This window comes from Branchiostoma floridae, chromosome 13, assembly GCF_000003815.2.
Source record: "Branchiostoma floridae strain S238N-H82 chromosome 13, Bfl_VNyyK, whole genome shotgun sequence".
NCBI lineage: Eukaryota > Metazoa > Chordata > Leptocardii > Amphioxiformes > Branchiostomatidae > Branchiostoma > Branchiostoma floridae.
The window spans coordinates 993,302-1,017,828 of record NC_049991.1 but is presented as its reverse complement, the minus strand read 5'-3'; the positions used below and the strand labels follow the sequence as shown (position 1 = coordinate 1,017,828).

At 42.3% G+C, this 24,527-nt stretch overlaps 1 protein-coding gene across 1 annotated transcript in view; it reads left to right on the top strand.

Annotated features, from left to right (window-relative positions):
• Positions 1-16,951, top strand: part of LOC118429510 (centrosomal protein of 112 kDa-like) — a gene marked incomplete in the record, with an annotated part of 25,167 nt that extends 8,216 nt beyond the window's left edge. The window contains 13 exon segments of the mRNA XM_035840008.1: positions 31-213; positions 873-1,035; positions 1,477-1,690; positions 2,810-2,993; positions 3,141-3,233; positions 3,848-3,955; positions 6,568-6,708; positions 7,100-7,141; positions 9,185-9,312; positions 14,368-14,610; positions 14,935-15,097; positions 15,676-15,777; positions 16,793-16,951. Coding sequence (XP_035695901.1) covers positions 31-213; positions 873-1,035; positions 1,477-1,690; positions 2,810-2,993; positions 3,141-3,233; positions 3,848-3,955; positions 6,568-6,708; positions 7,100-7,141; positions 9,185-9,312; positions 14,368-14,610; positions 14,935-15,097; positions 15,676-15,777; positions 16,793-16,858 — 1,830 coding nt within the window.
• Positions 16,952-24,527: the final 7,576 nt, after the last annotated feature.

Here is a 24,527-nt window from a genome sequence, read left to right as displayed (position 1 = left end):
CAGATAGCTGAGTTGAAGAAGATGACGGAGCAGACGACGGCCAGCACACAGAATGAGTACGAGAAAAGACTCCACGACATGGTGGCGGACTTCGAGCAGGAGAAGTTTGACATGCAGAAACAGCACACCAAGAACATACAGGAACTGCTGGATGATACCAACAGCAGGCTACAGAAAATGGAGCAGGAGTATCAGGCACAGACGGCCTCCACGGTTGGTACAAACATACAATATCACACTCTCTTGAAAACTTTTGCCCAATCTGGAGACTTTTTGAGTTAGAAGGAATAGGTAGGGTCTAAGCTGTCCTGTTTTGGTCAAAATTTGGTCTATCACAGGATGCTGGTGCCTCTTTCATTGTTCTTATTCTTTTTCACCAGCCTGCTTGATTTATGTTTCAGCAAGAAATTGAATTATTGAGACTTAAGGGTTCCTATTTCCCATCACATAGCATGTTCCTGAATCTATACGGTTGTATAGTATGGCGCACCTGTAAATGATACATGTATTATGTTACAATTTTAAGACCTTGTATCCGTACACAACATAAAGCGCTTACCAACAAGCTTTTGATCAGTCTTCTGATCCTTATCAAGTTGAAATGACCCGAAGCCTACGTCACACATTCGGAACGGAAGTGTGACGTTAGCAAAGGGTCAAAGGTGCTTGGAAGTAGGCTTTGGGTCATTTCAACTTGATAAGGATCAGAGGACTAATTGAAAGCTTGTTGGTAAGCGCTTTATTTTGTGTACGGATATAAGGTTTTAAATTGAAGCATAATGTTGACTACCGTCACAGATGAACTTACATTAAATGATACACGTAATGTAATTCCACTTAAACTACCCCTCTCGACCTGTCATCGTTTATAGGGCAGTGTAGTAAAAGAACTGGAGGCCCGGGTGGCACAGCTGACCAAGGATGTAGAGAGCAGTGTTGCTGAGAGGAACCGTCTGTCCACAGAGAAACTGCAGCTGGAGCACAGGTGTAGCGAGATCAGCGGGGACCTGGCCGACTGGCAGGCCAAGTTTGACGGTAATCTATAATCTCCAAACAGATTCTACGGTACATAGGACAGTATCAAAAGCTAGCAGAGGAGTGATGCCGGCTTAGGAGTGTGTTTCACTACTGGGGCAAATGGACACCTTTTGGCTGACTACACTCCTTGGCCAGTTTGGTGCTATCTTTTTGATGGTTGACCTAGTCTTACTTATGGAGCTATGACTTCTTTTTTGTTGTCTTTTTTAGCTGCAAATAATTTTGTATCACATTTGTATAATGATTATGATAGTCCCTTTGTCTTGTATATACATGTACCTGTCCAGCTTTTCTTGTTTGTATTAAATCTCCTATAGAATGGACAATATTCTCTTTTCTTATTACCACTAGCATTAGTAGTAAGAAAGATATATTCTAGTGTTTGTATAAAATGTGAAAAGTGAAAATGATTTTAGTCTGAATTGTGCCTTTCCTCAGCACTTGAAAGAAACTCAGAAAGACTTAAAGAAGACCATGAGCAGGAGCTGCGTACCCTGAGGAACAAGTCGGAGGCCAGTGTGGAGTACCTGAGACAGGAGAACAGTCTGGCTGCAGCCAGGGCTCAGGACCAGATAGGTGACCTGGAGGCGCATGTCTCACAGCTCAAACAGTCCCTACAGGAGTCAGAACACGAGAGGCAGAGACAGATCAGGTAAGTAGTTATATAGTACAGGGCTCAGGACCAGATAGGTGACCTGGAGGCTCATGTCTCACAGCTTAAACAGTCCCTGCAGGAGTCAGAACACGAGAGGCAGAGACAGATGAGGTAAGTAGTGTAGCACATATTATATAGTACAGGGCTCAGGACCAGATAGGTGATCTGGAGGCGCATGTCTCACAGCTCAAACAGTCGCTACAGGAGTCGGAACATGAGAGACAGAGACAGATGAGGTAAGTTATATAGTACAGGGCTCAGGACCAGATAGGTGACCTGGAGGCGCATGTCTCACAGCTCAAACAGTCCCTGTAGGAGTCAGAACACGAGAGGCAGAGACAGATGAGGTAAGTAGTGTAAGTTATATAGTACAGGGCTCAGGACCAGATAGGTGACCTGGAGGCTCATGTCTCACAGCTCAACAGTCCCTGCAGGAGTCAGAACACGAGAGGCAGAGACAGATCAGGTAAGTAGTTATATAGTACAGGGCTCAGGACCAGATAGGTGACCTGGAGGCTCACATCTCACAGTTCAAACAGTCCCTACAGGAGTCGGAACACGAGAGGCAGAGACAGATGAGGTAAGTTATATAGTACAGGGCTCAGGACCAGATAGGTGACCTGGAGGCTCACATCTCACAGCTCAAACAGTCCCTGCAGGAGTCAGAACACGAGAGGCAGAGACAGATGAGGTGAGAACCCAGGTGCACCCAAATTGGAATTGTGCACCCAATTTTTTTCAGTGGGTGCACAGGGTGCACCCAAATATTTTCTTAGGTTTATGTATGTAAAGATATCAAGTATACATCATATTCTTGACATCTAAGTGTTAGAAAGATAATAAAGATGTCTGTCATGGTACTTTTTTAAGAATTTGATAGCTTGTAACTAAGTTTTGTTATTGATTTTTTCTGACATTCTACTTAAATATCAGTGGTACACCCAAAAAATTTTTGGTGCACCCAATTTTTTAAGCTTGGTGCACCAGTGCACCTAACCTCAAAAATGAATTTCGAGCTCTGATGTATGCTTTATATGTATTATGAATGCTTTGGTACTCCTGAATTGGTGTAGCTTCTTGTACATGTACATGTAAGTTGTTATTTCATACACATAGGGAGTTGGAGGCAGTACACCAACAGGACAAGATGCACAAGGAAAATCTTCACGAGAAGAAGGTCCGGGCTCTGCACTCCGAACTGGAGCAGGAGAAGGCTGATGCCTTGAAGAAAATACGCAAACTGGAGGAGGCTATTAAAGACAAGGATGAACAGATTCAGAAAATGGCTGAAATACAGAAGGTAGGGTAAGAATTGTACAGATAAACACTGTGCTCTGTGATGTTCAGCATTTGTTAGACAAAGCCCACACACATGACATCTCATAACAGGACTAATAAGGGGTGTCCAATGCTAAACTAATATCACTGCTTTACTGTGTTTTTCCAGTTCCAGACCCAGCAGGCTGATCTAGCCTTGGAGGACTTTAAGAGACAAGTGGAGAAAAACTCGAACCAAGTGTATGCAGACATGAAGTCCCAGGTAAAGAACTAGAAGTATCAACTATAGCCTCCATCACAGACTTCTGGTGCGACAATGTTAACTTCTTTAGGGAGTTCTCTGCCAGGAGAGGGAGACTTCAATTTTTATGAAGGCCCTTTTTTTTCAAGTCTTAAGTATGGGTTTCAATGGGATGATTGACAAAGATCAAAGCCCATTTTTGACCAAAAGCAAGTGGGACATAAAGTTACTAAGGCTACAAGTTGTCAAACAAGTATTCAGAAACACATTGCAATAGTAAGTTTCAAGCTCAACCAAGTATTTCTTTAGAGCTGCCAAGTTGAAGTTTGTCCAATAGTTGCTCGCCAGGTTAATGCTTGTAATGCAATGCTCCCTTGTTCAAGTTCAATGTCAAGTGGTCGATACAATTACGTTTTGGGATTCAGAAAAATATTACCAGCAGAACTGGAACACTCTCCTCTGGAGTACAGTATGGCTTTTTAAGTTACCTGGGAATGAGGTCTGATTATTTGTCACTTACCACAGTATCATAACAGTAAAGTTGAAAAATAAAAGGCAACACTACATGACATAGTGATAATTGAAATTTGAGTTTGGTGCAGATGATGTTTCTAACTGTCTTCTCATCACCACAGATGGAGAAAGTGGAGGCAGACTTGGAGAGGTCCAAGATCCTTCGGGAGAAACAGCAGAGGGAGTTCCAGAGGCAGCTGGAGGAGGAGAGACAAAGGAACGAGCACAAGGTACACAAAACGGTCAGGATTCCACCCCCACCCCTGGTGCTTCTTAGGGGTCTGTGGTAGTGCACAGCAAAAAAGTAAGGAAAGGGTTCCAAGTAGGAGTGGGACCGTACTGGTACAAAACTGTTTTTCTTGTTGGACCGGTCTAGAAAAACCGGACCTGGACCTGATCCTCTGAACCGGACCTGGACCTGAATTTTCTGTACCAGTACCCATCCCTAGTTTCAAGTGTTCAGGTTGGAGTTCATATTCATGTGGGGTAATAAAACTACCATATATAATAGTGCATGTTTAATCTACAGCCAAGGTGGACCCTACTCCTAAAGGCTGATTTAATGTCTGGTCAGCTTATCTGAAGGACTACAATTACAAATGTATGTATCAACCCCTGTCCAGTAGTGTGCAAATCAGCATACAAAATTATGTAAGGGTCGGGATTAGGGCTGGGTATCGGTACAGCGTACCGGTACAAAACCGGTTTTTCTTATTGGACCGGTCCAGAAAAACCGGACCTGAAAAAGTTAGGTGGACCGGATGTTGGACCGATTAGAAAATTAACATATTATTTGATCAGGCATTCACACGTTTTGGCGCTTGCAGTTGGAAGAAAATGACAAGAGTGAAGTAGAGTAGAGTTTATAGTAATTTCTACCAAGTTTTACAGCCAATCGTACAGGTGCAGTTAGCGTTGTAGGATTTTAAAACGCCAGTGTAAGTCTAATACTTCACCAAACAGATTTCTTTGTAGTGAAATGCACCATTGGTATGAGTCATACTGAATCAGGTCCAGGTTCAGGTCCGGACCTGGACCTGATCCTCTGGACCTGAACCGGACCTGGACCTGAATTTTCTGTACCGGTACCCAGCCCTAGTCGGGATCAAATCCTCCACTGTTACTGCATTGCTACCATTTAAGCCACACCACACTTAGTCACAAGATTAGCTACATCATATGGGGAGGGGGTAAAGATTTCTCTCTAACAGTGTTAGTTAGAAGCAGGATTTACGATTAGGTTCCAATTGATCCCATGGCAAGTCAGATACAGTGTAATACCTGTTACTTAATAGTGGTCCATGTGATGGGTTAGGTCATTTTGATAAAATTTTAATTACATATAATTAAACTTTTGTAGAATTATTTCTTGGGTAAATTTTCTTTGTGCCAATCTAGCATTACTCTCAGTTGAACAATTTTCAGCATTTTTCCTTATAAAAGCTTTATTAAGCTAAGTTTCATTAGATTTATTCATCATCATGATTAGTCTGCATTCTTGCATACCTGAAAGAGGTTTTGATAAAATACAGTCATGCCAGGCTGGTGTACCATCCGATTTAAGTTGCAAAAAACAAACTGACTCCAAATTCATGCATCTGATCTACCTGAATATTTCAGATTTCACCCTTTTGTCTATCAATAGCAAAATGTTTGGCATCTACATTTGCCTAGGGCTATGCAAGCCATGTCTGTCAGGAATTTTCAGGGAAGGACACAATCTTAAGGAGAGGACTTAGAGCTGTGTACCTTAACAAATTTAAGGTACGGGTACAGGTATACACGGACCTGAATTTGTACTTGAACTGCTTGTTCAAATATTTGACGATCTTTGATGACGAAAAAGTATGTTTGAACTGATATATACAGTGTTAAATTGCACTAGACACAAATGCGTTTGGAAACCAGGGTACATATATCTGTGACAGGATTTCTACTGCGTTTGTTGCATGCATAACAGTTGCATGTATGTTCATGACAAAAACGAAAAGAAAGGTGCTCAGGCAGACAGGCACTCACTACACGCCAACTGATACCCTTCTACAAAGTCTGCTAGTGCAGAATCCCACCGTGTCCTATACATTACCCTGCTCTACAGGTGCATCCTGCCCACCAACAATGTAATGCTATGCAGTGGCTCTCTCTCCCCAAACAACTATACTCGGTGGATGTAGTCTTCAACAAAGAACAGCATAGCATTTTTCTTCCCCATTTCTGTCCCACTGTGGCTGTTTTTGACGGAGGTGTTCGAAATAGAATAGGGGGTTCTACCTGGTTCTATTTGTTCGATATGGCGTTCGATCAGGATCGGTTCATATATAGCGTGCATTACCTTGCATTTTTCAGTTATGAGCAAGCTCTCACCCAACTGACGTTTTTTGTCAGTTGGATATTGGCTGAATGGAACTTCTAGTGACAGTGCACGCATGCACACTGGGTAACCACTCAAACATATGCTAACATAAATTAAAGGGCAAGTGTTTTTCCTCTCAGCACATATTATGAAAATATCAAAGATCAATTCCACTTTGTAATGACCTGCATACAATAAACAGAGAGATGCACTGTTACAGAATATTAGAACTACAACACACTTTTCCCTATCTGGAATGCAGACCAATATCTTCCATGTACTGCTAGCATATCCGCATACGTAGGTCAATATATCTGTACATTATTCCAAATGCAAGACCAGATCATCCATACATAAATGTGTTCCTTATAATGTTATTGATGAAAGTTTGTTTCACTGTATCTGTATGTAGTTTGTATCTGTATGTAGTGTAGTAGCCGTTGCCATATCCTGTACAATTGTCGAGCAATAAAGTTCATTCATTCTCAGATGCTGGAGCTGAAAGTTTTGCTGGAACAAGAGAAGCAGCAGATGCTCCGTACCCACCAGAACGAGAAGGACGTTCTACAGCACGAACATGAGAAGGCACTGGAGAGTCTGGAGGACCGTCTGAGGGCCAACATGGGGGAGGTCAGCAGGCAGGCTGAGGAGAGGAAGGACAGGCATCTTAAGGTTAGGTACAGGCTAAAACTGGGCCAAATTATCAGTCAAGTCTGAGGGCCAACATGGGGGAAGTCAGCAGGCAGGCTGAGGAGAGGAAGGACAGGGATCTCAAGGTTAGATACAGGCCAAAACTGGGCCAAATTATCAGTCAAGTCTGAGGGCCAACATGGGGGAGGTCAGCAGGCAGGCTGAGGAGAGGAAGGACAGGGATCTCAAGGTTAGGTACAGGCTAAAACTGGGCCAAATTATCAGTCAAGTCTGAGGGCCAACATGGGGGAGGTCAGCAGGCAGGCTGAGGAGAGGAAGGACAGGGATCTTAAGGTTAGATACAGGCTAAAACTGGGCCAACATGGGGGAGGTCAACAGGCAGGCTGAGGAGAGGAAGGACAGGGATCTCAAGGTTAGGTACAGGCCAAAACTGGGCCAAATTATCAGTCAAGTCTGAGGGCCAACATGGGGGAGGTCAGCAGGCAGGCTGAGGAGAGGAAGGACAGGGATCTTAAGGTTAGATACAGGCTAAAACTGGGCCAACATGGGGGAGGTCAACAGGCAGGCTGAGGAGAGGAAGGACAGGGATCTTAAGGTTAGATACAGGCTAAAACTGGACCAACATGGGGGAGGTCAGCAGGCAGGCTGATGAGAGGAAGGACAGGGATCTTAAGGTTAGATACAGGCTAAAACTGGGCCAACATGGAGGAGGTCAACATGCAGGCTGATGAGAGGAAGGACAGGGATCTCAAGGTTAGGTACAGGCCAAAACTGGACCAAATTATCAGTCAAGTCTGAGGGCCAACATGGGGGAGGTCAGCATGCAGGCTGAGGAGAGGAAGGACAGGGATCTCAAGGTTAGATACAGGCTAGAACTGGGCCAAATTATCAGTCAAGTCTGAGGGCCAACATGGGGGAGGTCAACAGGCAGGCTGAGGAGAGGAAGGACAGGGATCTTAAGGTTAGACACAGGCCAAAACTGGGCCAAATTATCAGTCAAGTCTGAGGGCCAACATGGGGGAGGTCAACAGGCAGGCTGAGGAGAGGAAGGACAGGGATCTCAAGGTTAGGTACAGGCCAAAACTGGGCCAAATTATCAGTCAAGTCTGAGGGCCAACATGGGGGAGGTCAACAGGCAGGCTGAGGAGAGGAAGGACAGGGATCTCAAGATTAGACACAGGACTAAACTGGGCCAAATTATCAGTCAGTGCATGTCTGTGCATGTGTTTGTTTTGTTTGTGCCTTTATCTAAACTAGATATTGGCAAATATAACCAAAATGTGTGTGTGTGTGTGTGTGTGTGTGTGTGCGCACGCGAATGTGTGTTCGTAATGTGTGTGAGAGTATATACATATGTATATGTGTGTGTATGTGAGTGTGTATGTGTACATGTATGTGTGTGTGGGTGAGTGGGTGTGTATGTATGTTAGTCTGTGTGTATGTGTGTGTGTGTGCAGTTTGGTTTTATTTAAGGTTCTTACCCTTGTTGTCCATCTTTGGTGGGGATATTTTTACTAATTTTTTTATCCTGTAGCTTTATACAGTATCGCTACAATGTGATATAAAGCTACGTGACATAGCTTTTGCAGTCAGTCTATACACAGTACACGGTGCACAATAGTGTGCCAATGTGCACGTAAATCAGTGTCAGTCCTTCAAATTGGAGTTGAGCTACAAGTTAAAAAACATGGATGAACAGGTGCAATTGATAAACAGGTGTAAAAACTGTCTTAAGTTGAAAGGATAAAGAAAATAAAGTCAATCAGAGAAAGGCTTCTTTTAAAATGACTTCTCTTCACATATCCGAACGAAAGCTCATCTGTGTTGGTAAATTTCATAGTGAAAAAGTTTTAACTTTGTTCGAACACAAAAGAAAGACTCACCATAAATTTTCGGTTGAGTACCCCAACCTTCTTCAGATTGATGACTCGCTGCTCTGATGTTCCGGAAGTCATTGGTTGACGTCAGTCAGCAGCAAATCATAAATGTTGCCTTCTCGACCCAAAAATTTATGGTGAGTCTTTCTTTTGTGTTGGAACCAGGGCTCTAGCCAGTGTCCGTTTTTCTGTCAATTGACGGAAATTTGCTGCGTCTGACGGAAATTTTTTAAAACCAATCCTTCAACCTTGACGGACAAAAATTCTTGGTGGAAGCTACAGGCGACTTGGGTACGCCATTCACGGCTGTAAAAGTCACACACTGTTTGTTTTGCTATTGTTATGATTGTTGACAATGTGTGTCGGCGCCCTTTCGCATACGATAATCTCACTAAAACCTGTCTGTCAAGGTCTCAATGGCAACATTTACTACTCTGTAGTGTCATAGGGAAAATGAATTTTCGCGGTTTTACAACAATTGGAATTGGCTGGCGGAAAAAAATTCGAGCTGGCTAGAGCCCTGGTTGTAACAAAGTTTAAAGTTTTTCACCATGGCTTCTCTTCACCATTTTTCTCAGACTATCTCAGAGATGGAGCAGCAGACCAGGGAGCTGCGTGAGGAGGTGATCCAGGCCAACGCTCTGAGGAAACAGCAGCTGGTGGAGCTGGGGCTGCTGAGGGAGGAGGAGAAACAGAAGGCCACAAGGTCAGGCACTGGGGCATCAAATGGTCTTATTCCTGTATTCCTGAGTGGGGGACCCTTAAAGAGTCCGGGCCGAAGAAATGATTGGGCCCCCAAAGCGTGTTTTTTAGGTTGACCATAAATTCTCTTTAACTGATCTGAACTGATATGTAAAGGATTTGAGATGAAAGCTTGTGCATTACTGGCATGGTTATGCATGGAAGTTTTGTGACCCGAGCGATTGTCGGACGTTTACGCATTACGAGTGCTGTGGTCAGGCCTTTCGGGGCTCAAGAGGACCTTTAGTGGACAGTGGCTGGCTTCATTTTGACATGGGGTAAAAATTGTTCTGTGCGCTAGATTTGGGTGACAAATTTTTTTTATGTGCACTTGCAATAGAAAGCAAAACATCTCCAGATATACTGTTTTTAATTGGATTTGCAGGCATAGAACTCATTATTAGAAGTTTTCCTATGGGACAGCAAAACGCAGGAATGAGACCAAATGTAACTTGTGGGCATGCCCAGCCAGGGTAAAATCACTTGCATACCTGTGGTTGGTAAACTTTGAATATGGCGCAACATTATGGGAATCCCCGGATCTGTATGTAAAGAAAGACAACGATAAACTGGAAAGGGTACAGAATCAAGCTGCCAGATTTTGCACCAACAACTACAACAGGGATACTGAAGTGGTGAGCATGAGTGGTAAAAGTGAGGGAGTGTGGTGAGAGTGAGACATTCATTTGTAGTTGTTATCTGAAAGTTTAACATTTTCAATCATTTTACCAGTTTTTCACTCATCTGTCACTTACTCACTCACTCACTAACTCTCGTTTACTAATTGGCTCCCTCATTCACTCACATCAACAAGACAGCAGTTCAGTGCCTTTGACTTTATTCATATTGTGACAAAACAATACATTCAGTGCTGATCGCAGACCAACCATTTGATGCAGAAGTACAAAGCTGTGTAGGACCACAATAACTGCAGTGGGAGAGGTTCGATGGTATCATGCCTTCATTCAAGGAACTGAAACAGTTTGAGTGTTTGCATCATGAAAGCAAACTACAAACCTAAAACAAAATACTGTTTTGATATTTGCACCATGAATAGTGTGAATGTACTTCCCTTAGGGCTTTCCAGGGATGGACAAGTTTTCTATAATTCACTTGTCCTATCGGGCAAGTACATAAAAAATCTACTTGTACATAAAAAAACAACTCTTTACTTGCCCAACATTTAAATGACATTTTTCTATGGATTTTCATTTCCAGCATTTGAATTCTTTCATCATTGGCTGTCTTTTTCTGTGTTGACCAATGCTTGATGTCATGACTGTTCATGTAAAAGGTAAAATCATGGAAAAATCGTACTTGCCTGATCGGACAAGTGGCGTAGGATGTGACATGAACTTGCCTGAACGGCACTTTCACTTGCCCTGGACAATTGGGCCAACCCTGGCTTTCTACAGATAAGTTAACTGATCTCATGAATTCTATGTAAGACAGAGGACACACACACACACTCACACACACACACACACACACACACACACACACACACACACACATGCAGGCTGGACAGGCTTTTCCACCAACCCCTTTATCCAGATAGTTCACTGATGAAATTAAAGTCCTGAGTTGAGTGCCAACTTAGTGCACACTTTGAGAGAAGAGCTTCAAATTATTTAACTTTGCTTTGCTGAGTTTTTGTTGTACTGTAATTAAGCTGATGAAACTTATATATACATCTGTCCATCAATTAGGTCGGCATGTTTGAAGCTTTTGTTCATCACCAGCAGTTCGCCCTGGTCCACAGAGGTGCATATTTGAAGTCAGAAGAGGTTTTGTAGTCTTGTCTCTGTCAGAAGTACTCATCCTCACATGTGTGAGTCCCTCTGTGAGTCATTGACCCCAGAATAACTGTCAGGTCACACCTGTGAAGCATTAATGACTGGGACCCGATTAATGACCCAGGTTGGTGGCAATAATCACCTGAAATTGGCATGCTATCTTGGCAAATAACTACCACTTCACCAAACTCAATTACTCAAGCACCAAAAAGTCTTACTATCATAGTCATCACTTACAAGAACCTAATGTTGGTAGTTGTGAAATCAATTAAGAACGATTAGCTTGAATGCATGTGATTTTCGGAGGCCTTTTATTTTCCAGCCACAGGTAATCAACCAGTGAGCCCATAGTACTTATTAGTACTGGTCAGGTAAAGTTCAAGGCTGATTGGTCAGAACATTTCTTGATTGATTGGCCAATTATGTCTCCATTTACGGTATTACCGTAAATGCATGTTTCACAGCTGTATAGCAAAGTTGTCTTTACGTTGGATTGGAGCTCTGCAGGTTTGTTCTGAGGGTGGTACAGGCAGACAGAACAGTTGTTTTGGGCAGTGGGATAGATACATGTATGTAATCAATGTTTGAGGGCAGGGTCTGTGCCTTGTTAGTATTTGTGTGTCCTCACCGCAATAGGTGCCTCCAACACATCATAATGCTGTACTGTACATAGCACTTAGACAAGGCGAAGCCACAACGAAAACCATAAAACCACCTCGAATGTAGCATGAATTTACAGTACCTTTAGACAGCTTTAGACTTAACGCTGATAATAATAATAATGGTGGATCCATCTGAACACCTGGTTGCCACACCTCTCTTGATTACCAGCTTCTTTATCATTAATAAGCTAGTCCCAGCATTTCAAATGTGGATACATTCCCAGTAATATTGTAAGTGCCATCCAAGTGCCCTCCAAATATACAATGAGACAGTTTTAAGCAAGGCTCCAGGGCTGCATATGCAGGTTAGTGCAGGTAAAATTGGAGCTGTGCAGGTATTTCTGGTGTCTACCTGCACCAAACCTGCACTGGTCCATGTTCTGGGTTTTATACATAAAGGTCCTAAGGTGGAGGTATTTATGGATCGTTATTAGCTGCATTGATGTAGTATGAAAGAAAAGATAGCAATGCATGGTTCCTGAACAATTTAGTATGATTCATAATTCTAAGGTTCAGAGTGGTGCATGTAAAATTTGTCTGGTGCAGGTAATTCTCAATGTTACCTGCACCAGTGCAGGTATGCAGAAAAAAGTATTTTGAGCCCTGAGCTCACATGTTTGATGTTGAGCTTGGTTTGCTTTTTGCTCAAGGCTAGAGTCTTTGTCCAGTGAAGAAGAAGAACATCAGGGACAGGTGTCTATCCAAGTCTAATGGCATGAAAGGAAAAGAGCTGGAAAAAAACTGGATCCTAACCCATCTTTCAGTGTTCTACGAAAAAACCTTTGCTTTAAAATTGACATTCTGTTGTAGTGATTATATCAAATTTAGTTGTCATGTGACAGGTTCCTAAGGAATCACAAGAGATCGCGTGGCACTTGAGATCGCGTGGTGCAGAGGTAGCGTGTTTGTCTTGGGACCAAGAGGTCTCGAGTTCGAATCAGGCTGCGTGTCATCGATCTTGTGCCCCTGGGAAAGGCACTTAACATGGCTTTACTCAGGTGAAAATGAGTACCTAGCTTTGACAAGGGCCATCCCTCGGATAAGGCGTTAAATGGAGGTCCCGTGTTTGGGGAGAGCCATACCGCAGGTACGTTAAAGAAACCCCACACGTGCGATGGTGCGATGTGAGTGGATGAAAAACTTACTTGTGTACGTCTTACGTACCATACTTGGAGTCCTCAGCCTGATGAGGTTAAGCACGTATAAAAAAGAAGAAGAAGACTAAAAGATTATAAGAGGTCAGACCCGGGCTACAGTTATTTGCGTGTGTCTTGAGATAATGGTTGATGAGGGATTGTAATCTTTAAACTCCCTTTACAACCAATTAGGCATTGATCTGATAGTCTGCCCCCCAGGGTATACTGGTCTCTGATGGACAGTGCTGTAATGTTGTAATCTGATTATCTCTCAACTCATTAGAACAGGAAATATGTTTAATTGTCTTTTGAATGCCTTTGAATATTTGAATAGAACAGTATGTTTATTGTAAATACAGAAATAATATGTACAGTGGCTGACATCTTTACCACTTTGTTCCATGCCCTGCCCGCCTGCCCCTTGTCTAGGCATTACATATTGTACATTGTAGAGTGTTAACTTATAATGTATTTATTGTATTTGGGGGTACCTGTTATGGTGATTACCCATGAATTCTAACCAACCAAAGGCCCATTCAGAAACAGACCAGATATTCAAACATTGAATACACAGTAGTAAATGTCATGTATATAGATCAGTGACAGTTGGTACACCAGCACTGCTGAAAGTGACTGATTCGTCCATCTATAGCACCTTAACTTGGCTGCCAACTGGCCATCCATAAGGGCTCCTATTATCTGACTGTAGCACTACAGTAACTATAATTTTCTTAACTGCAAACTCCATCTTTACTCTACCTCAGAATTAACTTGACCATGAACTTAAATCCATTTACAGTACTCTTAAGTATAAACCTGAGGAACGTCTGATCACATGCGTAATGAACGTTATGAGGGTCCAAGAAAAACAACAACAGTTGGACCACTTGAAAGAACCTCAAAAACATTGGATTCCGTAAAACATTAACCCATTTTAAATTAAGAGTTAGATATAGTCTTATCCGCTATATGAAAATCAGGAGAATCTCTATCCTTACTTGGTCTTACTTGTGACACATGGAGCTGTTCATGACTGTATGAGACTGTTGCGACACCTAACTGTGATGCTTAACTTGAAAGTTCATCTGTGTTGGTAGAAGTCATCATTGAACTAGTTTAACTGTAATTTCCAACGCAAAAATTTGACCCAAATTTTTGACTGAACAGCACCGATCTTTGTCAATGAATGAACAATCCACTGCTGTCATGACGTCATGTTATGCACATAGAACACGTGACTTGCAGGAAGTGTATGGCACCCACCGTCTCTGTTCAGCGATGGTTGCAAAGCTCTGATGTAGATGCTTCATTCCTTGACAAAGACTGGTGCTGTTTCGTTGAAAATTTGGGTGAGTCCAATTTTTGTGTTGGAAATTACCGTTAAACCAGTTCTATAATAACCGTGATGCTGATTGTGTTTCCCCAGGGAGTTGGAAGCCACAGTCAACAAGTTCAAGTCTGAACTGGAACAGCAGAAGCTCCAGCTGCAGAGAGAACACGCCACCGAGATGGAACAGTCCCTGGAGAAGACTAACTCCCGCCTGAAACAGATCGAGAGGGAGTACACCCAGCGCCTCACCAAACAGTCGGAGACCATCTCTGAGCTACAGGACACCATTCAGCAGATCAGGGAGGACAGTGGCAGGCAGCTGACTGATGCAGACAGGAGGTAACGCTGTGGGATCCCCCAAACTGATGCATTCATTATCGTATCTATGTAACAGTGGGGTTCAAAGACTGCTAAGGCCAATCGGTTTGCACGTTGGATTTGTGATCCGCTGGCCCGGGTTCGATCCCGGGTGTCGGCGTGTTGTTTCTTTCTGTTTCTGCTCCCCTGTTGTTTCACTGGTTCCCACCCTGTGAGTAATAGGGAGATATAGGGTTAATAGTCCACTACTTGCACCAGTGTATTTCAAGCCCTGCAGGTTGTACAGGTGGATATTGCAGCCTGTTTTATTGCTATTAAAATGCTAACATGTACTTGTATCACCAGGTTACAAGACTCCCAGACCAGACAGGGAGAGGAGGTACAGACGTTGAAGCGACAGCACAGTGCGGCCCTGAGAGGCCTGCAGCAGGACGTGGACACACATAAGGGCCATGCACGAAGCCTGGAGAAGAGGCTACAGCAGCAAGAGATCGACCAGCAAGAGAAGGTAATGTACAGCAGTTCTGTACGTATACATTCATTTATTTTCATTTTGCAGTAGGAAAAAGGTAGCTGGGCCAAAGACTATTTTCTCCTGGAGCCATCACGGTGTGTTTTATTGCCACATATTTTATGTTCATTGAAAGCATGCCATTTTTTATATTCTTCAGCATATAATCACTGCTTCCATTGATTTCCACTGGCTTCCTGACTTCCCCTAATTTTCTGGAGACTCTAACAAAATTCCGTATTCTTCTGACACCTTTACATGTCAATTCTTATCCATCAAACGTGATGGAATAAGCAAAATTCTTGTGCAGTGGCCTTGGAAAAATGCCCCCAAAATAGTAGTTTTTGGATGAAAAATAGCTTCTAAATATGGTTCTTGCCAAAAATAACACTTCAACAGTGGCTTTATTCTACAAGCTTTGTCTCTGTGGTCAATAAACCTAAGGTACTGGTATGTTTACAATTTTGGCAGACCTGGCTGAAGTACACTTGCAAGAATGCTTTCCAAATTGGACAATCCCTTTGCTCTATGATCTAAAAGCGTGGCTGACTGAGTGTGTGCCCCCCTCCCCACAGCTAACCCACCTGCAGCAGCAGTATGAGGACAGGATGAGAGGCCTGATGCCTGCATCACTCCGACAGGAGCTGGAGGATACCATCGCATCACTCAAGGCACAGGTACATGCTTTAGTCCAGGGCTGTAGCCAGCACCCGTCCTTCTGTCCTTTGACAGAATTTTGCAGCTGGGGACAGAAAAATATTTTGCCCACTCTATCTTCTATGACAGACAAAAATCAATATGTAAAGATATAATAAAACTGTCTCCCTTGTGTACTTTTTACCCAAACAGATGCCATTCAACAGCTTAGTCTACCAGCAAAGTTTACTCCTCAAAATGCAGAAAATAGCGTAGGAAGGTGCAATGTTTCAGGCCTTGGACACTTGATAGGATTCAAAATTGAGGGGATGGAAAAAGATTTCAGGCTGGCTACAACCCTGCTCTACAAGACTCTGTAGGTCACTGGAAAAACAGTAGAAATTGACCATGATGATAAATAACAATGTCAGAGGATTTAGCTGCCCAGAGGAGTACAGCTTGGACCTAGGAAGTTTGTTGAATGTTGGCACAATGAAAAGCAAGAAAAGTGATCCATTTATTTTCTGAACAAAGGTAACAGCTCGAATGTTGAGATAACATTAGTCATATATCAATTCAGGCACAGTTGGGAAACCAACATACTGGTGTCTTTCAGTTCTTTGAAATTCAACGTGGATGAGGTTTACAACTCTACTTTCTACATGACGCCAACAACTGTGAATGCAGGTGCCAGGATGTAATTCCAACCAACGCTGCTTTTGCGTTCATGATGACAATTTGCAATTTCAGATAACTAGAAACTGAGATCCACCTCACGAGGAGGATCTGAAAAATCTGTTTTGTATCCAAAAAGGAGCATTCATGATGACAAATTTATCCGCTTCAGCCATGCATGTCCAGAGATGGGTGAAATGTACGAAGTTAGGATCAGCCTGTGTCATGCTTAATTTCCGACAACTTCCGACAACTAGGGACGTCCCTCGTATAGGACGTTTAATAGGACTGTGCCATAATGATCAGCATAATGATCATGGGCACTAAAGGAAGAAAGAAAGTTCTTACACAGGTGTTACCTCTTGTTTTGTTTGTCCTTAGGTGAACTCCTTACAACAGAGAGCCAGCATTCTACAAGAAGAACTAGATGCCAAATCCAGATACTGAGCTCTAGCACACAACTCAAACTGTCCTTTTCATCACCTGCAAGGCTTAGAAATAGCTATCTGCATAATTAGTTTGAAAATGCAATTTCTTATAACGTTATAGGGACTGGTTAAGTTGGCACTGAAAGAGATATTGTCAAAGCTCAGCCGAAATTTCCACCGAAATTTTTATGATTTCAATACTTTTTTTGTGGCAAGGTTCCTCCGATTGAGAGCACACACTGTCTGCATGTATGTCTTTTTTTTTTTAAGTTTCTTCAAGTTAATTTGAGAGATTAAGAGGTCTATGTTTTTGTAATATTTTGGTAGGATAACAAACTGTCTTCTTGTCAATGAGTGGTTAACAACTTCTAAGAATCAGGCAGGAATGCATGATTTTTACTGAAAGTTCTCCAATAGTAGAAAATATTACAAGTATCATTGAAAACCCAGTGCGGCATCTTGGAATTGAGTCAATACCAAATTTTTATATAATACGCTGTTGGAGAATTTGCGGTACTTCTTCCTGGGTTTAACTTGAAACTGTTGCATGTAAGTTTTTCCATTTTGAATACTCAAGGTTAAAAAGAAACCTCCTTGGAATACTGTACAGTACTTTCAAGTTTTCAGATTTTCTTAAATGTTGACAATTGACAGTGTGACAAAGTGGGAGAAACACATATGTTACACATGAATGTTACACTTTTTAAATCAAATTCGAAAATTATAGTCACTTCTAAGCCTACCTCCCCCCATAGTTTCTTGATGGTCCAGTCAAGAGTTAGTCCTGTATATAGGTCAGACATTCCACTGACAACTGGGTGGGGATGGGAAGGCCTAGATCACCACAGCTGGAGGTCAAGTCCACCTGTGGTGAAAATGGACTCACCCCTTTTATGTCCTTGTCAGGCATCAACATAGGACCACTCTCACTCACCCACCAGGTCAAAAGTCATCAACCAGGGCACCACAAAGTCAATTGGAACTGTCTCCAAATTTGGCCAAACAACTCATTGAAAAAAGACATGATAAGGTTTAGCAGCTTCAATATTCCTTTGAAAATAATTTCATTTTGTATACATGTACTCATTTAGGTAAAGAAATACATGTATCATTGTGTATGGACAGTAAGTGGTGAAAAGCTCCTTGATCCCACTGAAGTACAGTGCCGAAAATTGAAACGAAAAATGTGTCAGGAAAGAATTATATATATATAAATGATATAGGAAGGAATTTCAGAAGTAAGAAGAAAACTATTCCTTGATTTGTTCTAAACAGTGGAATGGTTTTGTCTCTACTTGAATGGACACACATCTTGTCAGACTGCATATTTTGTTAATAAATTGTATTGAAGAGAAATGGAATGTGGCTTTCCTGAATCTTGCAGAGATTTCAGACAGGTGTATGAGCCTACTTCAGGTATATAACTATAAGCCTACTTCACTTGGCCTACTGAGTAGTTGAAATGGTGTCTTGTCACCATTGACACTAAAATACATTAAACTGTTATGGCTGAATGTAATCAGGAAATTACATGCAAGCACTGTAATGTTCTCATTTCAATATGTATTATTGAACAAGCTATCAAGCTGCCGTGAATGGAAATGCTGTGTTTATGTGTCTGTCTATGGGTCTGCCTAAACACCTCAAACGACCTCAGTTCAGTTCAGTTCAGTTCAGTTCACCCTCATATGAGGTACCATTAACGATGTCTGACCATTCGAAACCACGAAGATATCCTTCCGTGGCATCTAGAGCGCCACACAAGGTTGTTGCCCCATAGACACTGCATATTAGAGCCCTTTTGAGGTTGTTTGAGGTCGTCTGACTACTAGTAATTTGTTCACTCTGCAAAAAGACTTAATCACTTTTTTGACAAGGCAAAATGTACAAAGTGTGTTCATTTGTAAATTGTCCAGTTGTACATAATATTATGATGATGATTATATTATACTGTACTGGTCTGCCTAAACACCTCAAACAACCTGAATGGAAATGTTCACCATGGTTTTGAGTTCGCAGTGAAACAAATAGCCACTGTGAAAACCACAAACATAATGAAAACCACTGCGAATGTCTCTGCATTTACAGTATCCAGTGTGCCACACAAGGTCGTTGTTCCCTTTGCACTGCATATTAGGGCTGTTTGAGGTCGTTTGAGGTCATTAGGCAGACTCCACCGTACCCCTTGTTGATTTGAATACTTCTAGTTTTTGGTCAAGAAAGGTATATTTTGAATAGTAAGCAAATGATTCGCATTGTCAATAAAATAGAGAGATATTTGATATTGTTAATTTGGCTTTGTACATTTTTTTTAGTATTATGAATGATTCAAGTTGCTTTATATAGGCCCTGTCACACTTGTGCATATATTCATGTCCATATGAGTTGTATATTGGCCAAGTATTTTTTTTCCAGTTAGATACCATGGCTGCACAATGGTGGGTCAAAGAAAAAAATAACAAGCAAGCTTTACCTAAGTGAAAAATATCAATTCACAACTCATGGACTGGAATATATGAACGCTTTCGTGAATGCGGCCTGACATACAACATTCTTTTGACAAGTGCGATAGAAAATTAACAAACTTTCCCAACGGCTTGTCTCTTTGCAAATAAAAATCTACCTAACAATGGAACATAATGTGGTTTAAGCTCTGTATGTATATAGTTCAAGTTGCGAATCTGGAAGTCTTTCGCCACATAAAATTGATTTTCTTGGTTCTGATTTGCCTCTTGTCTGATTTGAAGAAAAAAAAGATCATTGTGAACCGTATCATGCACAATATGGTAAAGGTAAAACTGTCCAAGAGGAATGAATCACGACACTCAGAACCCACAAAATCATCTCAAAAGTTTCTGCATTTAAACTATCTCATGTCTTACAACTTTTTTTTACAGTTTTAACTTTCAAATTTGATCATTGAATTTGGTATTCACACAGCAGGGTACCCAATGTGCCTCCAGACTGAACAGTGTGAGAAACAATAACTGCACTCCTCACAATACACACACCTGTGTAGGCCCAGGGCCAACCTAGAAACTTAACTGTCATAAACCATACTGGATGAGCATCTGAGATAGGAGGGTTGGTAACATTAAAAGCACTTGGTCTGGTCCTGGTAATTAGGCCTGACTACCTACTGAGCTGTGACAGGGTATCATTATGGAGCGGCCTGCAACCTGTAATTTTCTCCTAACAGCCAAGGGCAATGTGTTTAAAGCAGGGCCACTCCCAGCATAGGTGCAGCTCTGAGCTGACACCGGGCGGGTTTCAGGTCATTAAAGCTTTTTACTTGTGTCAAGTGGTCCCGGCTTTGTTCTGTTGTGGGCATGAGAAAGGGAAGGGAAGAAATCATAGTTTGAATACACTGAAAAGGTTGGTGTTTTTTTTTTTTTAATGTATGTATCTTATGTGAAGATAAATGCAAAGATAAATGTCAATCATGCAACTTAGGACTTGATTTGCATAATTAATGAGGAAAATATAACTTATACATGTACTAGCATTGTTATTGTGCTATATGACAGGAATAAAAGCTCCTTGCAGGAACTGTACATTGTAACTTATTTTGAGAGAGACATCAATGGACATAAATGATGCAAATAATGACACAACTTGCATAATTATGGCCATATCAATTTAATTTGTTGGATTTTTCACAGAAAAGTTGGGTGAATCTAGACAATAACAGGTTTTCAGCATGCAAAAGCTAACAACATTCTATTGTAGACAGCTGACTTATTCCAGCACCAACACCTACAGTGCACCGTGTATCTTGAAGTTGGTACGAAGGACCGTTGGGTCAAAACGTGATTTAGCGAAAGAGCTGTGTGCTCACAGCAAAGGGGCTGCGTGCTCGGCGAAAGAGCTGTGCGCTCACAGCAAAGGGGCTGAGTGCTCAGCGAAGGAGCTCTGTGCTCACAGCAAAGGGGCTGAGTGCTCGGCGAAGGAGCTGTGTGCACCAGGCTGAAGTTGGCCGCCGATTGGTAGCCGCTGATTCGTCATTTATAGACAAAACATAGCATCATTCAGACGCCCATTCGAAGAAACTAAAAATTCCTAATATCCTTTAAAAACTGCTGGATGTTGTCTGTTGATATATGTAACGGATCTGTTATATATAATAACAGAAAGTATTATATCAACGATTAAGCACAAATAATAGGCCCAATCGGCGGCCAACTTCAGCCTGGTCTAAAATCGGCTGCCATACGGCTTGTAGAGCAATCTGCTACTTATCTAAACGTGGCCTGTGAATTTTAAGACGAATTTAGATAGCGCAAACCCTGACGTATTCAAATCAAATATCAAATATTACGGGCCGGATTTAATTAATGAACTAGAGGGGAATTAACTCATAGAAAATACCCAAGCAAAGGGGGGCTAAAATCGGCTGCCAAACGGCTTGTAGGGCAATCTAAACGTATCTAAACGTGACCCGTTAACATTTAAGAGGAACTTATAGCTTATATACTAAATGAACTAGAGCTCAGTGCCGATTTCTTATAGACCAAACTGCTTCAACTCAATTAGCTCCCCTCTAGTTCATCAATTAAATCCGACCCGTAAGATTTGATACTTGTATTGAATTCGTTGGGGTATAAGCTATCTAGATTCGTCTTAAAAGTTCACGGACCACGTTTAGATAAGTAGCAGATTGCCCTACAAGCCGCATGGCAGCGTATTTTAGCGCCCCCTTTGTTTTGGTATTTCCAATTAGTTAATTCCCCTCTAGTTCATCAATTAAATCCGACCCGTAAGATTTGATACTTGTATTGAATACGTTAGGGTATGCGCTATCTAAATTCGTCTTAAAATTCACGGGTCACGTTTAGATAAGTAGCAGATTGCTCTACAAGCCGTAAACGGGCAGCCGATTTTAGACCAGGCTGGAGTTGGCCACCCAATTGGGTCTATTATTTGTGCTTAATCGTTGATATAATACTTTCTGTTATTATTTATGTTTATATATACATATATCGGTAATGATAGACTATATGCAGCAGTTTTTGATATCCATTTAAGCTTTTAAAGGAAATTAGGAATTTTGGAATGGGATGCTATGTTTTGTCTAATGACGAATCGGCGGCTGGATCGGCGGCTACCAATCAGCGGCCAGCTTCAGCCTGGTGTAACAGCCCCTTCGCTGCAAGGACGTTACATCTGATGTAACGTCCTTGTTCGCTGTGAGCACACTGCGGAGCTAAGTTCGCCGAGCACACAGCCCCTTTCCTGTGAGGCACAGCTCCTTCTCCGAGAACGCAGCTCCTTTGCTGTGATCACACAGCTCTTTCTCTGTGAGCACACAGGTACTTCGCCGAGCACACAGCCCTTTCGCTGTGAGCACACAGCTCGTTCGCCGAGCACGCAGCCCCTTTGCTGTGAGCACACAGGTCGTTCGCCGAGCACGCAGCCCATTCGCTGTGAGCACACAGCTCTTTCGCTAAAACACATTTTGACCAAATGGTCCTTCGTAAGTTGGTGCGTTTGTGAAAACATACGAAAATTGGCAGACAAAAATTAAATAACTACAACAGTATGCTTCTGTAATCATAATTTTACTTCAAAATGAGTACTTGCAATTGACGGAAGGTGGCTTTAGAGTGTTCTGGACCCACCCTTACTTATTCCCTGCACTACCTCTGTATCCTGCTAGGAGATGAGTAACAGTGTACCTTTATCAAAGGCTTTTGTTTAGGTTACATTGTATTACTCTGTGACGGAGGGTGGCCTATGACGACAGAGTATTGTTGTTGTCCGATGTGATGAGTTTTCCCATCTGTATTTCAGTGTGAGACAGGGCACAGTCCTTCCCCCTCACAACAGGTCCCATGGGATGGGACTGACAGGTGCACAGTGAACATACCTTTCCTTTTCCCCCCTCCCTCAGAGTTGTCCCCTCCCTCACCTGTCAGTACCATGGGATGGGACTGACAGGTGCACAGTGAACATAACTTTCCTTCCCCCCCCTCAGAGTAGGTCCCATGGGATGGGACTGACAGGTGCACAGTGAACATATCTTTCCCCCTCCCTCAGACTTGGTCCCATGAGACAGAACTGACAGGTGCACAGTGAACATATCTTTCCTCCTTCCCCCCTCCCTCAGAGTTGGTCCCATGGGACAGAACTGACATGTGCAGAGTGAACATACCTTTCCTCCAACCCCCTCCCTCAGAGTAGGTCCCATGGGATGGGACTGACAGGTGCACAGTGAACATATCTTCCCCCCTCCCTCAGACTTGGTCCCATGGGACAGAACTGACATGTGCAGAGTGAACATACCTTTCCTCCAACCCCCTCCCTCAGAGTAGGTCCCATGGGATGGGACTGACAGGTGCACAGTTAACATACCTCCCCCCCCAGAGTTGGTCCCAAGGGATTAAACTGACCTATGCAGAGTGAACATACCTTGCTCCCCTCCCCCCAGAGATGAAGCGTGTGGGAGGAGGACACACATGTTTCCTATAACAGGTTGCATGCACATTCTCACCTGGGCCTGATTACCTGCTGACCTGCCTGCTCAACCTCCTAGGTAGAGTAGAGCACTAATAGCCCTAATGCTCCAGGGTTGGAACCACAATTGGGGACAGGAAGCAGTACTTCTAGGAGAAATGTGTTTAGTGAGTCAACCCCATGCTCGTCTTCTTAACAATGAAGCAAGGACCTTTAGAAAACACCTTGAATGAAGTGAAAGAAGTGAAAAAAACTCCTGGGATTCCCTTGGCACAAGTAGTAGCTCTCTACACTGTTTGTAACCTTGACCTCCAATGAACCTGACAGTCTAGTTTGCCTTCCATGCAATATCAGATATCAAGACATCTTGGTGCCTTTTTCTCCTCAGTATATCTGGAGTACTGCACCAGATACATTTTGTATAATTCTTTTGTATAAGAGAAATGGTAGGTCCATGGTTACCTCCATTTTCATGGAGGTTTAATTTCACTAGCACGTGTTTGTGTGAGTCTGTGTGTGTGTGTGTTTGAAGAAGTTCTTCCAAACTCAAGAATGGCAGGATGGATTGGTTTCAATTGGGGACAATGCCCCTAATTTGCATGACTAATGAGATCTAATGAGGATGTTTTATCATAGCCATTTTTTAAATGTATCTCTTGTCCCGGACATAATGGTTTTGTTTGAGTGGCAGATAGCTATCGAAGTCAGGACAAGAATGATGCAGGTTTGAGCCCCCTAACATTCAAATTTGGAACTACATTTACATGTACACGGGTGAGAGAGATAGCAAAATCTGTATTATTTTTTCTCAGGACTGAATTTCTATTCTCTATTTTTTGAGAATGCAAAATTAAAAATGAAGAAAAATGGACAGGCGAATGCATGAAGCAAGAAATAAAATATGTTTGGCCTAATGAGAAAACCAAGGTAAAAATGCCAACTTGACGCCAGTCAAGCTGTCAGGTTTTTGGGTCAGTCAGTTCCGCTGCTTGTGTTGTGATCTTGAGGACCCGGGTTCGATTCCCGGGTCGGTCAGGATATTTGTATATATTGTTTCTGTTCTACCCGCTCCCTCTTGTTGTTTCAGGTCACTAAGTCATTAACGAACATATCAAAAAGGCTTGGGCTAAGATTGTACTCTCCAAGCAGAGGTTAGGCTCCGGCTGTTTTTTAAACATTTTTAGTCGTTTTTATCGGGCTTTCTATTTTGAATTTTATCTTGCTGTGTCAAAACC